The 24,003-nt window shown below is 41.2% G+C and overlaps 2 protein-coding genes across 4 annotated transcripts in view; one reads left to right on the top strand and one right to left on the bottom strand.

The window, feature by feature from the left end:
- The window catches only part of stx1a (syntaxin 1A (brain)), a 184,403-nt gene that overhangs the window by 107,388 nt on the left and 53,012 nt on the right, over window positions 1–24,003 (bottom strand). For all 3 annotated transcript variants that reach the window (XM_017691820.2, XM_017691819.2, XM_037547749.1), the window contains exon 3: window positions 6,729–6,828. In XM_017691820.2, the coding sequence (XP_017547309.1) occupies window positions 6,729–6,828 (100 nt within the window). The remainder of the gene's footprint in view (window positions 1–6,728; window positions 6,829–24,003) is intronic.
- LOC108424059 (gamma-crystallin M2-like) lies at window positions 11,268–12,658 on the top strand. Its single transcript, XM_017691823.2, has 3 exons — window positions 11,268–11,382; window positions 11,508–11,750; window positions 12,374–12,658. The coding sequence occupies exons 1-3, from the start codon at window positions 11,368–11,370 to the stop codon at window positions 12,656–12,658; spliced, it is 543 nt and encodes a 180-aa protein (XP_017547312.1). The 5' UTR covers window positions 11,268–11,367.

Below are 24,003 nucleotides of genomic sequence, written 5' to 3'. Positions count from 1 at the left end.
TACAGTCTGTAACTGTAGAACTACAAAGTGCACCTACATAGTAAGTGGAGCTGATAAAATGGACAATGAGTGTTTTTTTTGTTTTGTTTTGTTGTTTTTTCCTGACACTAAAATATGAATAACTTGCATTTAATGGATGTTTCAACTGGACATTAAATAAATGAAGGGTGGTCATTTGCACAGTACTATATATGTATACACACACTTACAGACAGGAAATGAGGGTGACTCGTGGTCATGGTTGGAAACAGCGTGGGGGTCTAATGAAATTATAGGCCTGGGAAAATGTGCAGACTGCAGTGTTTTACAGTTTCATCAATAGTGTTTAACGTGTCCATCAAATTGATGATAAGTAGGTAGTAGGTATTTTTGGTTCTGAGAATGTGTGGAAGTGAGCGAGAGGGGGGGCAGTCGTAAGAAATCAGAATGGGTGTAGGAGCATGCATGTGGGAACATTTCTGCATGTTTGCATAAGAAGGATGTGTACATGTTAGTCATTTAAATCTAGCCCGTCCACCTTTTTCAGGCTTACACAGCTGTAAGTCAGGGCAGTAGCAGCTCTATCCAAATCCCAACGTCAAAATGCACACCAGCAACTGTTAAAATACCAAAGATTTTAAAAGTACATCTGCACCTTTACTACAGCAGCCTTAGAGAGCACTGAGATTGAGTACTGAGTGAAAACGATGGCTCTTCAAGGGTTCTTTAGTAAAAGGAATGGTTCTTTTTAGTTGGCTTTAGATGGCTCTAGGCATAGAGAAAGATCTTCAGATTGCTGGAGCACTAAAAAGGGTTCTACTGTTACAACATCAAGCTTACAGAAGAACCCTTCACCATTTTCAAAAGGGTTCTAAATAGAATCATACACAACACATTCTCCATCAATCTGAAGAACCATTTCACCAAGCAAAGAACCTTTTAAGCATGAATTGCTTCTGAATATGGTTCCAAATTTAACCATATACAGAAGTCGGTTCTAAATTCTCTTTAGTGAAGAACCCTTAAAGGACCATCCTGTACATCCATGTACTTGTAGGTCCACATTTAGGCCTTTCTGTCCACAAGAAAGTCAAAGAAACATAAGTGATAAAACTGTTTCCAAAGCAAAAGTTCAAGAAAACCACCTGGAAGAGCTGGTAGACACCAAAACTGCCCCCATCACATAAACAGCACTTAAAGCTTTCGTCTCTGAGAGAGAGGAGAAAATCAAGCTGCTTCAGATCTGAAAACATCCACAGGTGTTTCTGTTCATCCTTCCACTGTGAGAAGACCACTCAGCGCTATGGGTCTGAAAGGATGTGTAGCTGTTCGAGAAGAACCTCACTGAGAAAAGGTGACAGACACATCAAACAAAGAAGCTGAACAATGGACTGACCACCCCAGGTCCAGACCTCAGCATCACTGAATGTGTTTGATTACTTCAGAAAATGATCAACCAACTTCTAAGAATGAACTTTGGAGGTGTGTCTGCAGATTTACTCGAGAATCTGAATGTCCTGAAAAGAATCGAAGCTGGAATAAAGGCAGAGGGGACACACTAAATAATGAAAAACTGATATTGTAAGTAGCTGTTGAGGCTTCTGTGTAATTTTCTGATATACATGTTTATATGTTTTCTACTCTAGGTTTTATTGTATTGCTCAGTTTTACAAGCTTATGAAAAGGTATAAACATGCACCTTTACCCTGGGAAAAAAAACTTATTAAAGAACACAGTTGGGGCTTAAAACCATTGTTGTACATTGTTCATACCTTAATGAACACAAAATGTATCTGCACAATACCTTTTTCTGACAGCACATACAGTATATCACACTATGTGTAGTATAACAGGCCTACAGCATATAGAACTACCATCATGTAGACACCTTGAAATGCATCTTGTTGCACTTTGCTTAATTATTTCAGGTCATTATGATAGATTTCTATTAAAGTGCAGTTTGCTTTCAGTGGATTCCACATTTGTGTTTGTTTTTGTCAAAAGCAAAAATATTTAGGGTACATACTTTGTCACGGTTGGCTCCTCCCACTACCCCATGTGCTTTTTCTGTTTACTTTTTGATCGTCCACGTGCATTTGTTTTTCCGTCTAGTCCAGCCCCTTGTTTCATGACTCTGCCCCTGATTGTTTCCACCTGTCCCTCATCATCCCTGTTGTATTTAAGTCCTGTGTTTGCCCCTTGTCTTGGCTGGTCTTTGTTGTTTAAGGTTTGATGTATGTTGTTTTTCTTGTTTTTTGTGTACCCGCTTATTTACATTATGTCTGTCCCTCCTGCTCTACGTATTGGTCACTTGAACCTGGACTGTCTTGACCCTGATTTTGGATTGGCCCATAATAAATCTCGCTTGTCTCCGCACATGCATCCGCCTCAACATCGCTCCCCATCGTTACATTGCTATAGAATGCTATTCAAATGTAATTCACTGCGTAACAAACTATTCAACAATTTTGCATATGTACTGCTAAATGACTGTGTGTTTACATGCACTCAATAATCCAATCATAATCGGATTACTACAGTTATCTGGTTATTCAAATGGTCATGTAAACTGCAAGATCTAGTAATCCAATAAAAAAAAAATCAGATAAAGAGGCTGGATTTTAGCTCAGTAACCAGATTCCTCAGTGCATGTAAACTCTTACTCTGATTTCTTTCGGGTTTCTGCGCATGCACGAGAACAGACAGCGCTACCAAAAATAAGCAGCAGCGTCGCCGCGAGACACAGCAAAACAGAGCAACGCTGAAACTACATGCTTCACGAAATGAAGGGTTTCACTTTTCTTTATCTTCTGGATGATGTATGTTCATAATTTCACGTACAGTTGTGCAGTGCCGCCACCTGAAGTTTGAGTTTTACATTACGTTTACGTCACGTCTTCTACTGTGTGTCTACTGGCTGGTTGTAAAGCAGAAATCTGATTACTGTCTGACTGTCAGGCCTGGAGTTTCACATTATCTGTTTACTTAAGTTGCATGTAAACACGTTCATTTGGATTCCTGACAAAATCTGAAAAAATACATACTAAATAACAATTTCTGCACCAATGCCTTTAAATCTTACACTGTAAGATACTAAAGATTGTAAAATACTTTATAAATACATTTATAAGGTGTCATATAAGCACCTTATATGCAGATAACACCTGGCATGAGCCTGTATAATTGCTTTAAAGTTGTTATAATTAAATGCATAACCTTTCATTAAACGAAGGAATTTCACTTTATAACATTATAATCTGTCCACAAGCACACTGTAAACATGAATGTTGAAATGCACTGTCACAACAGCAGTCACCAATATAGCTTAACTGAAACAGCTCTTGGTGACATGCATTTTTGAAAAATATTAATAAAAAAATTATATAGAGTATTTTTTTTAGCTAACTGGAGAGTGAACAGATACTATAATGCATTATGGAACCTGACTTTATGTTTTAAGTTATATACTCTTGCTTTCTAATGTGTTTTGCATGCAATTAAAACTACTTAAGAGCAGTTATATATGATTCTGCCAGGTATTAGACAGTACTATGTATGCCATAATAAGTGTTACCATAACGTCACACTTTTAAACGTTAACATATTTACCATTATCGCCTCAATGCAGCACATGGACAGTGCAAAAAAGAGGTGAGGAAGAGGGTGCAGACAGGATGGAGTGGGTGGAGACGGATGTCAGGGCTGATGTGTGACAGAAGGATAGCAGCAAGAGTGAAAGGGAAGGTTTACAAGACAGTAGTGTGTCCTGCTATGATGGATGGTTTGGAGACTGTGGCTCTGTCTAAAAGACAGGAGGCTCAGCTGGAGGTGGCGGAGATGAAGATGCTGAGATTTTCGTTGGGAGTGATGAGGATGAACAAGATTAGAAATGAGCAGATCAGAGGGACAGTGAAGGTGGAGCGCAGTTTGGAGATAAAGCCAGAGAGGCCAGGTTGAGATGGTTTGGACATGTGTTGAGGAGGAATAGTGGATATATTGGTCAAAGAATGTTGGAGATGGAGCTGCCGGGTAGAAGGAGAAGAGGTAGACCTCAGAGAAGGTTTATGGATGTAGTGAAGGTGGACATGGAGATGGTTGGTGTGAAAGTAGAGGAGGCAGTGGATAGGGCAAGATGGAGGCAGATGATCCGCTGTGGCAACCCCTAAAGGGAGCAGCTGGAAGAAGAAGAAGAAGAAGAAGAAGAAGAAGAAGAAACCTCAATGCAGCACATCCCAGCACTGCTGATCTATGGGCCGATATATAGAGTGATGAAGAGGTGGAGGGAATACACAAACACAAGCTAGTTAAACATCAGATGAACTGGATCAGCTTTAAGTCAAAGATGGTCTCATCTTGTCTCCATGGAAGCAGCAATGGCACTGTGTGGTATGGGGTCAACAGGGTCAATGTACAGCATGTAAACCGCTTAACTGATGATAGCTTTAATGCTTCACCTGTCCAAGCAGAAGGACTAATTCAGAATGTTGTGATCTGGGAAGTGTTTCCATAGAGTCTTATGCCTGGCCCACACTGCAGGATTTTAAAAATACCCACACGTTATGACATTTATAACCTATTGTTTTGTCCTTGATTGTTGTTGGTCATCACATGTCCTTACACTACATGATCTGTCCTGAATGAAACGCCACGTACTTTCAAATTACGCACATAGAGTCTCAACTAGAGATGGACTGATACCACTTTTTCCCTTCTGATACTGATATCTTCAGTTGCTTTAATCTTGTTAATTCTTGCCCTCATAGTGGATGTAAGCATTTTAAACTGTTTAGCTATTTTCGTCTAGCCATTTCCTGATTTGTGCAGCTCAACAACCTTTTGTTGCACATTGCGGTTGTTCTCTCTGGTCTTTCTCATATCAATGGATGACTGAGGGAATCTGGCCTGTGTGTCACCACATATGTATACCCCACTACACAAGAAGTCATGCCTGACCATTTAAGCGTTAATATTTTGAATGAAAGATGAAACACATACGCAACAGGGAATTTTTTTTACTGCCTGTTTGGCTCATACAGCCCGTTGTGATCATGGGCGCCAATATTTGTGGAGGCTGCAGTAGACAGACAGACAGAAAGACAGACAGAAAGACAGATTGAATATAGATAAATGGATTGATGGATGGGTGGATGGATGGATGGATGGATGGAAAGACAGTGAGAGAATGTATGGATAAATAGAGGGATATACAGACTGATGTATAGATAGATAAATACATGGACAATGGATGGATGAATTAAAGTATAGATGGATTTACAAATGGATGGATGAATGGATGGATAAAAAGATGGATATATGAATAAACAGCTAAATAGATGGATAATGGAAGGATAAATGGATGATGGGTGCATGAATGCACATATAGATGGATTTACAGTTGGATGGATGAATGGATGGATGGATGAATGGATGGATAAAAGATGGATTGAAAGACAACAGGTGAATGGATGAATAGATGGATATAAAGATGCATGTATGACTAGATAGCTAAACAAATGGATGATAGATGGATAAATGAACATAGATGGACATACAAATGGATGGACGGATGGATAAACAGCTGGATGATGGGTAGATGAATAAGCGCAAATGGATATGCAGATGGATGGATAGAAAGATAAACAGATGGATGATGGACGTTTGAATGAACATATAGATAGATATAAAGATGGACTGATGGTTACTAAACGTATTTACATATGGATGGATGCAGGAACAGACACACAGATGGAATGACAGACAAACAGATAGATGGGTGGACAAAATAAACTGAAGATTTATAACACTGAAACATCTCTGCTGGCGCACTCCGGAGCAGATGACACGTTCCTCAATGCCTCGGCGCGCTGCAGGACGTCGGCCTGTAACAAATCCCATCTGCGCATAATTAATTACACTGACATTTTACAGGCGAGCAGCGACGTCCTGCTCCTGAAGAGCGGAGAGGGAGTGCAGAAAGACTTCGCACTGAGAGGCCCTCCACACCCCCACACCAAAGCACAGAGCTGAATGTGTGGAGGGTGAGCGAGGGAGAATGAAAGAGGCGATCAATACGGGCTGGACCAGGCAGGTGGGCAGCAGCTAGGTGAGTTTTGTCACTTTCTGCGTGGGCAGCCCAGGGTCAGATCGATCTCAGCACCCAAGAAGAAAAGAACAGAGAACTTTTATGCCCCTGTGACTCACATGGGACCCCTGGAAGGAGACATGATGCACTGGAAGATGGAGACACAGCAAGATGGACAGCAAGTGTATTTGTTTCATTAGTGAAATACTTGGCTATGCGTCACCTTTCCTTAGCCCCTTTAAATCCCAGTCTTATTACATACTAAGGCTTATTATTAAGTAACTACTGGGATCCAATGCAAACTGGCTGAGCTATTCTTAGGTTATAGAAGTGTGTAATAAAACTAGGCCCATCGCTATGTAAAGGGGTTAATAGCAGCAACACTGGTGTCAGAAAAGGATTGCACCAGTCTCTTCCATTTTAGCTTACTCTTCCCCTAATTTTAAACTTCATGTTTGAGCACAGGACAACATTAGCAGTGTCACATTCCAGGCTGACAACTGTAAGGTCTCTGTAGCAGAGTTTAGGCTATAAAATTCTGATTGGTAGCGCTGCATGATAAAGAGAGTCTGTATGTAAGCAAAGTCAATAAAAAAAAGTAGGTGTTAATTAGAATTGCTAATGTGAATGGCATTCCAATGAGGGCACATTAGAAGTAGGGTCTTACTTTCATCTGGGTTTGGGGCGGCGAGGATGGCACTGTGTTTCCTCTTTACCTCCTCTACCTTCTCAGCCAGCGAGTCGATAAAGCCACGGATCTCCTCCACCTCAGAGAGAGAGAGAGAGAGATAGTAATATTAGTATTATTAATGTCTATTTGAATATTTGCATAGATTAGCATGTTCCAATGGGTCTGAATGCAAAAAAGAGGGAATGTCACCAGTTTCTCCACCAATCATAACTCAACAGTTGAGACATAAACATTCAGAGTGGTTTGTTGTGAAATGGTTCATTGTGGAGAAACCTACCAACTTGTGAACTTTAAAATAGTGGAAAATCTAAAACGTATGTTCTCTTTGGGGCCTATTTTGCCTTGCCTGTACCCCTCCACCATGCACACATTTTTAAAAACACTAAAACCTTTTCTTGTCTCAGGAGGAGGAAGAAACAGCATGGAGCCTGCGTGAGTGCTGCTTCAGGATAGACTTGTTATGGAATTGCATCACATTCATTCTTTTTATCCCTCAGATATCGCATCCAGTATTTTTTGCTGATATCAGCCCAATACAGATACCTGCTGTCAGAACGGCGCCACCTCTAATTAAAGGTACTCCCACAACAAGAATGCAATGTCACTTTGAAAGCGTTAACATTTCTGTTCTTAATAACCGTTTGAATTATTAAAAGTGAGATCCCTGGCAATTAGAATCCAATAAAAGCTCATATTAAACCCATCCTAGCCCTGTGGATGATTGATGTCACCCTTTTTCTGTTTTAAACAGCTGCATGATCTCAATCTCCCTGCATCTGAAAGCATGTGCTTCACCTGGGGGTATAAAGCAGGACAGATAAAACAGCTTCACATATGAATTCACTTTGAAGCAAGAGCATTGACTGATTGTGAGCATGTGCTTTTTAAAGGCTGAAAGTGTGTGTGTGTGTGTGTGTGTGTGTGTGTGTGTGTGTGTGTGTGTGTGAACATGTGTGCATTTCAAAGTAGACAATAATAGATAGACCTATAGAAGTACAAATGCACTGATGCAATGCAATAGAAAAGGACATAGAATGATAATAAGGAAGAAAACCTTAATGGTGAAGGCTTATTAAAATAGATACTGTAGTACTGGGAATGTAGTACTGGGTAACCAGAATTCTCAGCAGTTTTGGTCTCTGTTAATTACGCTATTAACTTTTTGCTGGACCACCCAGTGGGCCAAACTATGAGAGCTGCTTTCTCTTACTGAGTCACTGACTTACTGATTGACTGACTGATACCATTGTTGAAACACTCACGCAAAGGCTTTGCCCAAGACAAACAATAGGTGGCACTCATTAAAATGAAGCTGACATATAAAAATGAAACAAAGCAGAAAAAACATTAAACGTTAAATATTTATTTCCCACTCTGCACACAATGCAAAGGTTTTTTTGCACTGTACACACCTGTATGACACAAGCACCAAGCAGCCTATGGCTATCCAGCAAATTTTTTTGTCATGCTAAAGGTTAGCTTTGTATACAGTTTACATGTTTGTCATACTAACCAGGATGATGTTTTTCGTTTAGATTCATCAGGGGTGCGCATGCTGCTGAGGATCCGCGACAAGGCTTTCAAGTCAAGGGACAAAGCAAGCCTCAGGATAGCAAGAGCCAAGCTTTCCCAGGTCATCAAAGAGGCTAAGCTTGCCTACTCAAAGAAAATCCACAATCATTTTCAAAACACTGCTGACAGACGGCACGTGTGGCAGGGCATCCAGGCCATCACCAAATACAAGTCACCTCCACCTACTTGTGACGGTGATGATTCCCTTCCAGACGCGCTTAATAACTTCTTTGCTCTGTTTGAAGCACAGAATGGCACGACGGTGAGGAAAACCAAACCTCCTCCAAGTGAACAGGTACTGTGTCTATCCACTGCTGATGTGGGAACTCTACACAGAGTCAACCCAAGAAAAGCACCAGGATCCAGCAGCATACCGGGCAGAGTGCTCAGAGAATGAGCTGAACAGCTGGCTGATGTTCTGACGGACATATTCAACATCTCTCTGAGTACTGCAGTCGTTCCAACGTGCTCCAAGTCCACCATCATCATCCCTATGCCAAAGAAGGCTCCAGTGCCTGCCTCAACGACTACCATCCCGTTGCACTCATTCCCTCATCATGAAGTGTTTCGAGATGCTTGTCATGAGGCACATTAAACACCAGCTTCCTCCTTCACTGGACCCAATGTAATTTGCATATCGCCCCAACCACTCAACAGACAACACCATCTCTACCAGGCTCTAACCCAGCTGGACAGTAAAGACACCTACATCAGAATGCTGTTCATAGACTTCAGTTCAGCATTCAACACCATCATCCCTCAGCAGCTGGTTGGAAAACTGAGCCTGCTGGGCCTGAACGCCTCCCTCTGTTACAGGATCCTGGATTTCCTGACTGAGAGACCTCAGTTAGTCAGAATAGGTAATAACGAGGTAATAATGAGCACCAGTGCCCCTCAGGGCTGTGTGCTTAATCCACTGCTGTTCACTCTACTGACTCATGACTGTACTGCAAAGTACAGTTCAAACCACATCATTAAGTTTGCTGATGAAACAACTGTGGTGGGTCTGATGAACAAGAACGATGAGAGTGGTGTGGAACCAACAAGCTTTCTCTGAATCTAGACAAAACTAAGAAGATGGTTGTTGACTTCAGAAGACTGCAAGGTGACCACCCCTCACTTAACATCACTGGCTCTGCTGTGGAAATCGTCAGGAGCACCAAGTTCCCCTGTGTCCACATCATAGAGAACCTGACCTAGTCTCTCGACATCAACTCCATAGCCAAGAGAGCCCAGTTTCCCATTCATCATGAACATCTACACCACATGTTGTATCCGGAAAGCCACCAGCATTGTGGACGACCCCATCCATCCCTCACACAGATTTTTTCACTGCTGTTGTCTGGCAGAAGGTACTGGAGCATCCGTGCCATCACTGCCAGACTCTGCAACAGCTTTGTTCCTCAAGTGATCAGGTTTTTAAACTCATAAGGACTGAACTAAACCTCGCCTCACATACTCTCACACACTCCTCTTTTGATGCTGTACTTGCATTAGATACCACATAGAAAAGCCTATCAGAGATTCCTGAACAGCTCAACATAGTTGGAGACAAATGTACAGAGTCAGACATGCAGTTTTACATAAGCATCCATTACTTGCTAGCTGCATTGGCCTTGTAGCTCATGTCCTGGCTAACTGACTAACAATTCTAAGAGGAAAATTCTGTAAATGAGATATTTTTGCTAGAAGACTGATCATCCTCCGCTCACTGTGCATTTACAGTGCAGTTTTGAACTGTACTTTGTAGATGGCCATGGCCAGTGGCGTGCTGGACTGCTCATACTGACGCCCAATCAAAGAACTGCTGAAACATCTGAACCACCAATTGGAAAAAAAAATAAAAAACAGTAAATTAAGCCAGTACTGTGAATACTACAAAGCTTAAGGCTTTTCATTAATCAGCAAAGCTATCTCATACTGAATGGCAGAGGACAAACTACTGGCAACACTTCATAATAAGAGTTCTTTCCCAAAATTTTCTTCAGTAGACTACATTTGGATGTAGCATAGATGCAGTTTCAGCCACTGAACGATCAGTGCTGTGTGAACTGCTAAGGAGGAATGTACCATATATTAATATTTACAAACTGAGACTCCCAAAAAATGAGAAAAATAAAAGCCCTTATAAGAGCTTTTAATATTTTAGTATTGTTAAGTGCATGTATTTCTAAATGCACCAAAGAGCCAGGAGTAAAAATCCAAAGTTGGTTTACACACACACACACACACACACACACACACACACACACAATCTATCTATATATTTATGTGTATGTGTTAAATACAAATGTATATTAATAAGCTCAATTATACAATCAATAACAAATAGTCCATTAATAAAATATTTGCTCATTTCAATATGAGCAAATAAAATATATGCTCATATTCGAATTTTGTTAATACATCTTGATATGCAACTTGCTGATCTAAGCCGTTTCAAGTGCATGAAAACTATATTATCAAATTATTCATTCACATTGTTTGAGCTGGAAATGCTTTTAGTTTTTAGTATAAGTCATTTTTAAGTCCTTGGTCTTGCATTTGCGCATTATTGCTTCATAATTTGCAGCGAGTATAAACCTTTACCTGTCTTGTGTACACATTTGGGGGAAAGTAAGATTCTTTCACAGGTTTCTTTGGCAGCAGCAAAGAAGCCATTTATGACTATAAATTCCACCATCTGCTAGAAAAAAGAAGCATCATCTTTTTTTTGCAGGATGCACAAAAGCTATTTACATACAGCACAAATAACAATAGAAGCTAATGGTCCTGGTGTACAGTATGTCTATAGGATATAAACACTATAGTTGAGCTGTATTGTTTTCTGGAGACTGAGTCACATGGAAACGTAGCGAAAGCCCTTCAGCTGTCCATGGGCCTCTGTGTCATGTTGCTTGGTCAGGAGTTTAGACAATGGGAGGCACATATTCTTTGATTCTGTTCAGGTATAAATGCAAGGGTTAAACAGGGCAGAGCGTCAGTTCACTAGCTGGAAACTGCTCCAACAAACAAAACATCTGTGACGAACAACAAACTCACCATGACTATGGGCAAGGTAAGTGCACCATACATCAAAACGGACAGTTTAAAATTGCCATCTGGAACCATTTAAACTGTACAACCATTTGCTTGTTGTACTTCTAAGAATGAACTCTAAATGCATTTTCTTTACCCATACAGATCATCTTCTATGAGGACAGGAACTTCATGGGTCGTTCCTATGAGTGCAGCAGCGACTGTTCTGACCTGTCCTCCTACCTGAGCCGCTGCCACTCCTGCAGGGTGGAGAGCGGCTGCTGGATGGTCTACGACCGACCCAACTACATGGGCAACCAGTACTTTATCAGGAGGGGCGAGTACAATGACTACATGCGCATGTGGGGCATGAGTGACTGGGTCAGGTCCTGCCGTATGATCCCTATGGTATGGTATTCATCTTTGATTTAAGGGTAAAGGGGTAAAGCATAGGCTTTGCTGCAAACTTCTGCAATTACATATACATATCAAATGTTACTGCAATATGCAAGACAGTTTGTCTCAGTAATATATGATCAATATCATCAACAATATTTTCAATTCTTCGATTCCATCGATTCCACCAAGCTCTGCTCCAATCAAAATCTTTAGGTTGATGATCATCTTTCACCATTGATGAAATTAGAGGAGAAAACTGGAAGAGAAAGAAAGCATAAGTGTAGATACATGCTATTTCCTGTTAGTGCCTCTATGGGATTTTTATGGTAGCAAGCTAGTGGTGGTGTATATTTACTGTCTCCCACTTAAGCTTGCTAGATTGCTCAGTCTGAAAGAAAGTGAGAATCTAGGGGATTTGCAATGTTAGATCAACACCAACATAAAATAATAGGAAAAAGATTTCATAGGAAAGCACTCTCACTACGAGAGCTTCACAGCATGTACTGAAATATGTTTTGAATCAAAAGAATCGCATTGCAGCCTCCAGAACCCATGCACTAATTAAATTCTCATATACCCACCCCATTAGTTTTATTACCAAAGTGATGTACTTGATTCTTTTCCCAAAACAGTACAGAGGACCCTATAGAATGAGGATCTACGAGAGGGAGAACTTCATGGGCCAGATGATGGACGTGACTGATGACTGTGATTCCATCATGGACCGCTACCACTGGTCCGGTGGCTGCCACTCTTGCCACGTGATGGATGGCCACTGGCTCATGTACGAGCAGCCCCATTACAGAGGCAGGATGTGGTACTTCAGGCCTGGAGAGTACAGGCACTTCAGAGAGATGATGGGCATGGGCGGCACCAGGTTCATGAGTATGAGGCGCATCCTGGATTCCTGGTACTGAGCAGTTTCTCTAATGTGAAAATCAGCAAACATTAAATTAAATGTTCAAAAAGATCACTCAATAACTCAAGACTGTTTTTTTCCCCTCACAAAACAGTAACTCAAACTTATCATTTAACAGAAGCTAACATATAGAATATGGTACACTACTATTCTATTCAGTTAAACTATTTATTGATAGAAGTCAAGGGAATATAGTGTAAAATATTTAAAAAAGGTCTTCATGATACAAAATTGGTGTGCCAAAGAGGAATTCCACCGATTTTTAAAAAACCTTCTGCACAATTCAGTCTTTGAGTTGTAAGCAAAGTGGTTCAAACCAAGTCAGACGTCTGGTTCCTATCACCACCACTGTGAAATTCTGCCTCGGCAAGTTTCTCTAGAACAGAGCATTTCACACCAAACCACCCTGACTCTGTTTACATTTAATTACGCAGAATTTTTACTTAATTGGTGTTTTATTAATTAATTGGTGGAATTCCCCTTAAAACATCCAGCAAATTTAAATGGAAAAATAGTGCAAAAAAAGTGTAAAATATGAAAAAGCACTACATGAAAACCATCAGAATTCACTGAGCACACCTATCTGACAACCCTCCATGCATGGTCCTAATGTTCTAATGAGCAGCTTAATTAACCCTGCAGTTGCATCAAATGTGAGTCGAATCTGCCTGGCAAAAAAGCCAGTTCACTTAAATGGGAAAGAACATGGGATGAACTAGATGAACTTTAACCCTGCAAATTCACAAACCTCCGGAGCTGGAACTGATAGAACAACAGGAACTGCTCCTCAGTCAGAATAGTGTCACTCACAGTGGCAAAAAAACTAGTTAGAGGTGCAGTGTGTAAAATTCAGGGGGATCTATTAGCCATAATGGAACATGCAATATACAAAACCGTTTCGAGTAGTGTATAACCACCTGTAACTAAGAATTGTTGTGACCTTAGAATGACCCCTTTTATCTGCATGCCGCATCGCCATGTTTCTACCATAGCCCAGAACAGACAAACCAAACACTGGCTCTAGAAAGCACCTTTCGCATCACCCATTGGAAGATGCAGAAAGAAGAAGAATCAGTGTTTACTCCCAGTGCTGGCTATTTTTTTTTTTTTTTTTGCGTTGTGTGAAATTTGAGAACCAATTTTTTTTTTTTTGACAAATAGAGGATACTTATTATTTATCACAAGAAAAAGCACAAGAGGGTGAATCCTTGTCATCAAAGAAGCAAAAGTATAAAAATAAAACGGGACAAATTGGGACAGGCGACTACAGAACTGCTCCTTTAAAGTCGAAGGGGAAAAACTATTCCATAGAAAGTTCCTTTATCTTTTTCATTCTTGCTATTTTTCTGACTAATTATTTGTTGTTAAGACCGTTAAAAGCTTAATATTTTGCCATTTTGGGGGCAGTCATGGGCTGGAGGTCAGGGAACCGGCCCTTTGACCGGAAGTTCGCCGGTTTGATCCCCAGAGCCGACAGTATGTGACTGAGGTGTCCTTGAACGAGACACCTAACTCCCAACTGCTCCCCGGGCACTGCGGATTGGGCTGCCCATCGCTCCGGGCAAGTGTGCTCACTGCCCCCTAGTGTGTGTGTGTTCACTAGTGTGTATGTTGTTTCTCACTTCATGGATGGGTTAAATGCGGAGGTGAAATTTCCCTGTTGTGGGACTAATAAGGATCTTTTAATTCTGAGCTTGAGTGGGATTCAATGGTTGGTTGCAATCTGGTTAAAATCTTAAACATTGCACCTGGTCACGATTGGCTCCTCCCACTCCATGTGCCTTTTTGTTTTGGTTTGTCCATGTGTGTTTGTTTTGGTTTCAGTCCTGCCCCCTGTTTGGTTACTCCGCCCCTGATTGTGTTCACCTGTCCCTCATTGTTCCGTGTATTTAAGCCCTGTGTTTGCCCTTTGTGTTTGCCGGTCTTTGTTTGATGTATTGTTCTGTTTGTTGGCTTCGTTTGAATCTCTGTGTTGTTCATTGTATTCTGGTCTGTCATGTCTCAACCCCGTTTTCTCCGTGTTGGCTCTTTGACCCTGGACCGTTTTGACTATGACCCTGGATTTGCCCATAATAAATCTCGCTTATCTCAGCGTGTGCGTCCGCCTCCTCGCTCCCCGTTACACACCTTTAATGAGACACTATTAGCTGTTCACAAAACTATATGTTCCCTTTAAAACCACAGCACATGGTGGGCGTAGTTTAGGCAAGCTTTATTCAAAACTTACATTTTACATTACAAAGCACGTCATATATCAACAGACATTTATTATTCAAAGGGCCTACATGAATTAGGTAAGTGCATTTCAGTCCAATTTAATACTCATTCATATGATAAAATAAAAATAAAACATGAAAAATAAATATGGAAATCCGATATATGGTGATACATGCACATGCATCATAAAGGGTCAGGCATATATGTACATATTTGCTGTACATTGCTGTTGTCAGAAAAAAAATCTCCATTTTTGTCGTTTTTGGCATAGTTTGAAAATACTTATTGTCCTTTACACTGTGTGTAAATGTCATGACAAAATGACCAAAAGAAACAGCCTAAAATTACTTGAAAAAATGTCTGGTTCCATTGACTTACATTAAAAGTAATGTAGGTTTTTACCTTCTACTGTAAAGTTACCATTTCGGTGATGCAAGGCTTTGTTGATAAAATGGCTGGTCTCATATTTGAAAATGGCCAGTTTGAAATAAGTTGCCATATGTCACATATATATCCATATATGGCTAATATAAGTTGGATATACGCAAAATCCTTTTGTGTATTGTCAATTACCAGATTTTCCATATGAGTGAAAATTTAGCTGATACAAAACATGATAGGTTTATACATTACATAAAACCTAACAGTTTTACTTTATTAAATGTTTAATATTAGAATGTAAAATTAATTTCTATATGGTGCATGTGCTGCGCAAAGCTCCAGTGTGCACTAGCTTTTAGACGACTGCTGTAGTCTTTCTAGCCTTCATTTTTAGGATTAAACAGTTAAGAAATCCTGACCCAAACATAAAATGCAGATTCCATACTGCCTTCTGGTGGAGTACAGATTTCAGACATCTCATGGTTCTTCAATATGAGAATGTTAGAGAAAAATCCTAGTTTATTATTCAGTTTTTAAAAACTCTAATATTTTTATTTAAATAATCTCTTTAATCTATTTTACAGACAGCTGTTCTTGTTTGCTACCATTTGAGATTTCAGACCACTAAGCAAGCCATTAGCCTAAGCAAGCTTATCTCTCTATACACAAGCATTTGAGAAGTTTGTTTTAATTGGCTAGCAGCAAAACCTGCTTCAGTGATTCATACGGGCTAAATTATTGTAGAATCTTTGGCATTTGCAGAGGCCTGAGCACCGCAGCTGTGATAACAGTCAAATCAAAGACCCTTGTAAAACATTTTTTAGTGTGATGCCCTTTAAAGACGTTATCCTCTGTTTAGTACTTGGCTTATCGTTTGACATACTTCCCTCAATTTTGCTTTAATGCTGTACCTCCCAAACCTGCAAAACATCACAACCTCCACACACACATCCCCATCCCCGGTCCTCCTCTCCCCTAAAATCACTCATTATCTCCTTAATAGCCTGCCTACTGCATCTGCATTTTTAATACACTCATAATTGGCTTGTTTCCACTGGGAGCTCTGTTACTTTATCAAACAGCAGGTTGAGGTGTTCTGCTGCTGCCTTGCATCATCCCAGAATGCAGATGTGCTTTACAGGTCATTAAGTAAATGAGTTCGTAAGTTATCAACATTTTAGCATCAGACACATGAACATAACTCTCAGAGAGTGGGGCTGTGATGGTTGCCCATATTGCAGGTACAAGCTTAAATAAACGTCCCATGCAAAAAAAATGGCCAAGGCCAAAATGGCAAAACACTTTTAAGGGTCTTAACAATGAATTATTAGTCAGAAAATAGTACTTCTGCCTTCCGCCCGAAGACTGCTGGGATAGGCTCCAGCATCCCCCCGCGACCCTGACGGAGAAGTGGCTTAGAAAATGGATGGATGGATGGATGGATGAAAATAGTACTTATTTACTTTAATAGCTTTTCCCTTGATTTCTCTGAATGCTGATGTGTTGTAGGAAAAATTGAGGACAGTCTTCTACAGAAAGAAGCATCAATACTGTTCCAACCAGCATTGATGGCCTCAAAAACATTGAGAAGCTAGTTTGTATTCAATGTGAGACCAAATATTTTCTATAGGGTTTAAATCTGGACTCACCAACCCAAATCATCAGTAATGTAACAGTAGCAGAGGGAACTAGATGCTCGCAGACAAGGCTAGTTCTGTATGATTTATTAACAAAGGGCCGATCCAAAAACACAGCTGTAAAACTAGAAAGATACACTATATTGCCAAAAGTATTCACTCACCCATCGAACTCACTGAATTCAGGTGTTCCAGTCACTTCCATGGCCACAGGTGTATAAAACCTAGTAAAAGAATGGGTCGCTCTCAGGAACAGCATGGTACCGTGATAGGATGCCACCTGTGCAACCAATGATGAAATTTCCTCACTACTAAATATTCCATAGTCAATTGTCAGTGGTATTATAACAAAGTGGAAGTGATGAGGAACGACAGCAACTCAGCCACAAAGTGGTAGGCCACATAAAATTACGGGGTCAGCGCATGCTGAGGAGCATAGTGCACAGAGGTCACCAACTTTCTGCAGAGTCAATCATAACAGACCTCTGAACTTAATGTGGCCTTCAGATTAGCTCAAGAACAGCATAGAGAGCTTCATGGAATGAGTTTCCATGGCCAAGCAGCTGCATCCAAGCCTTACATCACCAAGTGCAATGCAAAGCGTGGAATGCAGTGGTGTAAAGCACCGCCACTGGACTCTAGAGCAGTGGAGATGTTTTCTCTGGAGTGACCAATCACGCTTCTCCATCTTGAAATCTGATGGAACAGTCTGGGTTTGGCGGTTGCCAGGAGAACGGTACTTGTCTGACTGCATTGTGCCAAATATAAAGTTTGGTGGAAGGGGGATTATGGTGTGGGGTTGTTTTTAGGAGTTGGGCTCGGCCCCTTAGTTCCAGTGACAAGAACTCTTAATGCTTCAGCAGACCAAGAGATTTTGGACAATTTCATGCTCCCAACTTTGTGGGAACAGTTTGGGGACGGCTCTTTCCTGTTCCAACATGAATTTGAGCGGAGACTGTGAGCCAGGCCTTCTCGTCCAACATCAGTGTCTGACCTCACAAATGCTCTTCTAGAAGAACGGTTAAAAATCTGCATAAACACAAAATTGCACAACTAATCTACTCAGTTTATTTGGCTAAACACTTGTTTTAACAACATCTATAGAATATGGTACTATCATTAAAACACGACTGCAAGTAAAATGAAATGATTAAATTTCATGTGAAGGAGGGCAAAAATGTGATATCACAATACTTTAAGATGTTTCCATGATACAAGATATGTCACAATGTCCAACCTAGGTCACATAAAAAATACCATCAAAAATAAAGAATACAATAATTTACATTCAACATTTCACATCCTACACAGCACTGAATCCAATTACAGGACTTGTGCTTTCTTTGTAATTAAACATGCAGTTGGTGAGATGATCTCCAGAAAAATAATCAGAAAAATACTCATGAAAAGCATGTTGTGACATACTGTGACACGATAATGATGAACACTTTGGTGACACTTTATTTTGAGTGGTTCTTTTAGATGAAACAAACTCTCAAAAGACTCTCATTAACATCAAAACCATATGAGGGTTAGGCTTAGGGTGAGGGTTAAGATTAGGTTTTGGGTGGATATTGAGGTTAGGGTTAGGATTAGGGCCAGGATGAGGGTTAGGTTTTGGGTTGAGATTAAGGTTAGGGTTAGGATTAGGGCCAGGGTGAGGGTTAGGTTTTGGGTAAGGTTGGTGAGGTTAGGTTTTGCATAAGTAGACGGAAGTAACATATTAAAAATACATCAATTTAATGTATTAACAGAACATCTACAAGATATTTACTTCAGTGAATTCAGATGCTTCACTACTGCTACTTCACTGCTGTGTTGTCGATGTGTTACTGATAATCTGTTGAGTTGATTAATTATCTACAAAGGACCACCAAATAAAGTGTTACCAATATTGTTACACTACTCAGCCCTAAGTTGATGCAATCAGTGCTGATTTTAACCAAGTTTTTAGCCTTTTCATTTCATGCAGATCAGAGGAGAGTACAAACTCAAAATCCATTTGGTTGATATCTTGTTACACACGCTTTCAAAAGTTTGAAATGGACGCAGACAATCCGTGCCCAGGAGAGGGTTACCGAGACCTCCCACTGGAGCCAGGACTGGGGTTAGCGTCCCTCACATGGGAGACCATGTGGGCCCAACACCTGCAAGGTCCAACATGGAGGAGCGGTGCAGCGCCATATAGGTAGTGTGAGATTGTAACGAGGCCCTTGGTGGCCTAGGCCCCTGCAGCACAAACTGGCTCTTGTTGCGTGGAATGTAACCTCACAGGGGGGGGAGCTGGAGCTTGTGCGGGAGATGGAGAGGTACCAACCAGATATAGTTGGGCTCACCTCCAACCACAGTGGCAGCTCTGGAACCAAACTCTGTCAAGCTCTTCAGTGGCAAGGCACCAGGGATGGATGAGATTTGTCCAGAGATGCTTAAGGCTCTGGATATTGTGGGGCTGTCATGGCTGACACACCTCTGCAAGATTGCATGGACCTCGGGAACAGTACCTTTGGACTGGCAGACCAGGTAGTGGTCCATATTTTTAAGAAAGGACCAGAGGGCATGTGCCAACTATCAGGGTATCACACTGCTCAGCCTCCCTGGGAAAGTCTATGCCAAGGTGCTGTAAAAGAGCCTTCGACTGATAGTTGAACCTGAGATTGAAGAGGAACAACGTAGATTCTGTCCCGACTGTGAAACAATGGACCAGCTTTTCACCCTTTCACAGATTGTTGAGGGGGCATGGGAGTTTGCCAACCCAGTTTACATGTGTTTCTTTGCAGGGTGGTGGGCTACATTCCGTTTGATACGGTGAGGTGCTTGGTCATCCGGGAGGAGTTCGGAGTAGAGTTGCTAGACCTCCGCATTGAGAGGAGCCAGTTGAGGTGGTTCGGGCATCTGATCCGGATGCCCCCTGGATGCCTAACAGCCTACTGGGACAAGACCCCAGGGTCGTCCTAGGACCCACTGGAGGGATTATATCTCTAAGTTGGCCTGGGAGCGGCTTGATGTCTCCAGGAATGAGCTGGAGGAAGTTGCGGGGGACTGGGTCATCTGGGATTCTCCCAACTGCTACCGCGACCCTATCTGGACTAAGCGGTTGATGATGATGATTGCTAAGCTAGCTATATTTAACCTCCTACTTTCTTCTTTATAGGTACCAGTGAGCTGGCTCCTACCTCGCCTGGATCCCCCTGGACCTCAGATAAGTAGAAGTTTAAATTAATACAATTAAATGCTTGTCATAATAAAAGTCACCATAGTATTTATTGATGAAAGGTGAATTGCAGTACTGGTGATGCGTTAGGGTAACCTAACATCATCACACGGATATAATGACCCTAGCTGCTTACTAATCACATCAGATTCATGGGCTCCACATCTCTCACTCCATGCCTGATAGCCCTCATTCATCCCGGGTTTATTGGCTTGCGCTCCATAGGCTAACACAGGCCAGTCAGCAGGCCGTGCCTGCGATCCTCTTATCACTCCAGTGCCTCCTTAAGGTGCTGATTTAATAAGAGATTGAATGATGTAAGTTAATTCACACTCAAACTGTTATTGCAGTCTCTAATGGCTTTGGAAAACCACTTCAGCAAGCAATGCGCTTACTTCCAATGTTTAGTAGTCTAAGCATCTTAGTGGCGTCGACGGGCAGACTAAGTTTGGCCCTGAAGTGCTGATTTTTTTAGAAAAATCTAATTTACACAATTTTGCGCATTTATCCATCTGCAATCCATCAGCCCAGACATATGCAGTTGGATATGAAGCGAATACAGATAGCAAATAACAGTATTCTTTTTTGAGAATATTTCTCAGGAGATTAAAAAAGTTTCCAAAAACAGACATCAAAAATGATTAAGGTGCAGGTCGCTGCGTGCTGAGGCTCATAGTGAACCAATGCTCTGCTGACTCAAAGCCTGAAGATTTCCAAAACTTCTCTGGCATCAACATCAGCACAAAAACCGTGCACCAGGAGATTCATGGCATGGATTTCCATGGCCGAGCAGCTGTAAGCAAGCCATATATCACCAAGCGGATGGAGTGGTGCAGAGCAACTCTGGAGCAGTGGAAATGTATTCTTTGGAGTGAGAAATCATGCTTATCTATCTGTCAGTCTGATGTACGAGTCTGGGTTTGCCAGCTGTGCCAGCTGTAAAGTTTGGTGGAGGAGGGAACCCTTAGGGGTTGGTCGAGAACCCTTAGATCCATTGAAGGGAAATCTTAATGCTTCAGCAGACCAAGATATTTTGGACAATTCTATGCTTCCAACAGTTTGAGGAAGAACGTTTTCTGTTCCAGCATGACTAAACCCCAGTGCTCAAAGTAAGGTCCATAAAGGCCTGGCTGAGTGAGTTTGGTGTGGAAGAACTTGACTGGCCTGCACAGAGTCCTGACCTCAACCCCATCCAACACCTTTGGGATGAACTAGAATGGAGCCTGGCCTTCAACATCAGTGTCTGACCTCACAAATGCTCTTCTGGATGAATGGGCAAAAATTCCCATAAACACACTCAAAATCTTGTAGAAAGCTTCTCAGATAAGTGACAGCAAAGGGGGACCAACTGCATATTAATGCCTATTAATTTATAATGGGAGTCATAAAAGCTCTAATAGGTGTAATATGTAGGTGTCCCAAAACTGTGTATGTACTTAGGCTTCCATGTAACCTTTAGCTATTTTATCCATATGGTAGTTTTGATTGGAAATGATGGTCTCTGAATTTTGGACAGCATTTTTTAAGTACATTAGCTTTCCAGCTCCAATGCAAAATTAAAGAAGCAAACTGTTGCTTTACCTTTATTCTGCCAATTCCCTTCCCTTTACTTCGAAACTTCAGTCCCCACATTGACCGTCCACTACCTGTCACAATACCACTGCTTACTCAGGCACACATCATCCCTCCTCATCCCTTCTCAAACGAGTTTCAGTCAGCCAAAAAAAGGCATAACATGCTGCTTATATGAAGACTATCAAAAGGAATTTACGGAAAGAGAGCGCAGCAGGTTGCCCCGATCTGAAGGCTTCATTGTGACTGAATAATACCTGAATTGCTTCAGTGACTCATACTGTATTCTCAATAACCGGAGGTCTCACTGATGCTGGGTCACGGCTTTCTGTTTCCCGTCTGCTGCAGCAGACTACAGAGGAACATAATGGAAAAAAGCCACTCAGACATTGAAAAGCGCCACTGCTCAATAAGGGCTCCTGATTTCAGAGCGATGAATGAGGGTGAGGTGATTCAGTGGCATGCACTGTGCTCCATAGAGCTAGCCGAGCCTAGTAAAGCCGCAGTCACACTACATATGCACAGACTGGGTCTCGTTGGTAACAAGGTGACCAATAAGGGGCTGGAAACTCTGCATACTCTGCAATGCAAATGAATGTACTACACTCTGGTGCAATTAGGAATCTGACAGTGACTTTGTAAAGTGCAAAGACAAATCAGTAAATGGACAATCTCCATTTAAAATGCTATGCAGTATCTGGGAAACCCTAATCTTACCAAACCACCCAGCTACAAGTCATCTCTTACACCACAGTGAGGGGAAACAAATAAACACACTTTTTATTCCTTTGTTAGTGCATATATATACACTTCAAATTTACACACATTGTCATTTCCTGGTACAGGATGGCACACTGGTACAGTGGATAACACTGTTTCAAGAAGGACCTGGGTTCAATTCCCCGGCCAGGTGATCACAGCCCTTTCTGTGTGGAGTTCTCCTTGTGTCTGTATGTGTTTCCTCCCGTAGTCCAAAGACATGTAGTCACGCAACCTGAAAATAATAAACTGCCCATAGGTGTGAATGTATGTGTCTGCCCTCTGATAGACCGGCTGTCTGTCTGGGGTGTTTGCGCCTTCTGCCAAATGACTGCTGGGATAAATCGTACATGTATACATAAATGTATATTTATTCTCTGTTAAACATTACCATGTACATACATAGTTTATATGTATATAAACATATACATACACAATTTATATATACATAAAAATTGTATGTTACAACAAGTTCTAGCTATGAATGCTGCAGAGGAAACTTTCTATCTTCAAATATAAAACAGGTTGCACTTGGTTCGAAGGTTTCACACAACAAATGGCAATCATGCTGAAGGAAGCTTTCTGAAATTGTCCGGGAGAACATTAGTAAACAATACTCAAACGGAAAAAGCTACAAGTCTCTAACACTTAAACATCTCTGCCAGTGCAACTGGTTCAATAATATTGTGTTGCCATCATTGGACTTAAGGTTTGGGCCAACTGGGATAGCAGAGAGGAGCACTTTCTATAAAGGAAAGTGAAGGTGCTCGCATGGTCTTGACTTAGATTTCATGTAGGATTTGGAAATTGCCATCACGAGTCCATGGGAACCTCGTAACTTTGAACTGAAGACAAGACGATTGGGCCAAAACCATTCCTCATAGCCTCATATTTAGGTTTTTCCATCTGAATTTACATGATCAAATTGTAAGGCAAATTATTCAGTAACTGCATGAAATAAATGCAAATTCTTCATTTTATTTATTAAAAGCTCCTCAAATATACACAACACATTTTTTATGATCACACATACTGCTATTTGCTTACAATTTACTGCTGAAAGCCAAAAACCTCAGACACTGTATTATTTTAGGGTTACATCACCCAACTATTTGACTGGAAAGAAGACAGTTACAGCCTTATATGACACCCACCTTTGGAATGTAGCGAATGAAATATGAAAGTTATGAACAATATGACGAAGTGCATTTTGGAAATGCTGGTGGTCTCAAGTAGTTAAAGAGGTTAAAAGGGTGAACAAAAGGTGAACCCCTGAACAAAGCAGTAGCTTTTCCACTGTAACAGGCCTGAGGCTTCAATTAGCAGTTCAACGGTTTCGTCTTCCACAGACTCCAAATCTGTAATTTGTGGTGTCAGAATACTTGTTTTCTAACCAACTTGGCTTTCTGAATGCTGGAAAATTTTCCACAGCCTGCCTGGCAACCACATGAAGAGCAAGAGCAGATCTGAGGAGGCTCTGCAACACCTCGTCCGGACACAGACCGCACTAAACTCAGGGGAAGACTCTTTACACTTGATCTGAGCTACATACTCAGCAATTAGAGC

This window comes from Pygocentrus nattereri, chromosome 19, assembly GCF_015220715.1.
Source record: "Pygocentrus nattereri isolate fPygNat1 chromosome 19, fPygNat1.pri, whole genome shotgun sequence".
NCBI lineage: Eukaryota > Metazoa > Chordata > Actinopteri > Characiformes > Serrasalmidae > Pygocentrus > Pygocentrus nattereri.
Note: the sequence above shows the minus strand (reverse complement) of the source record. Positions and strands in the feature narration are given on the sequence as shown.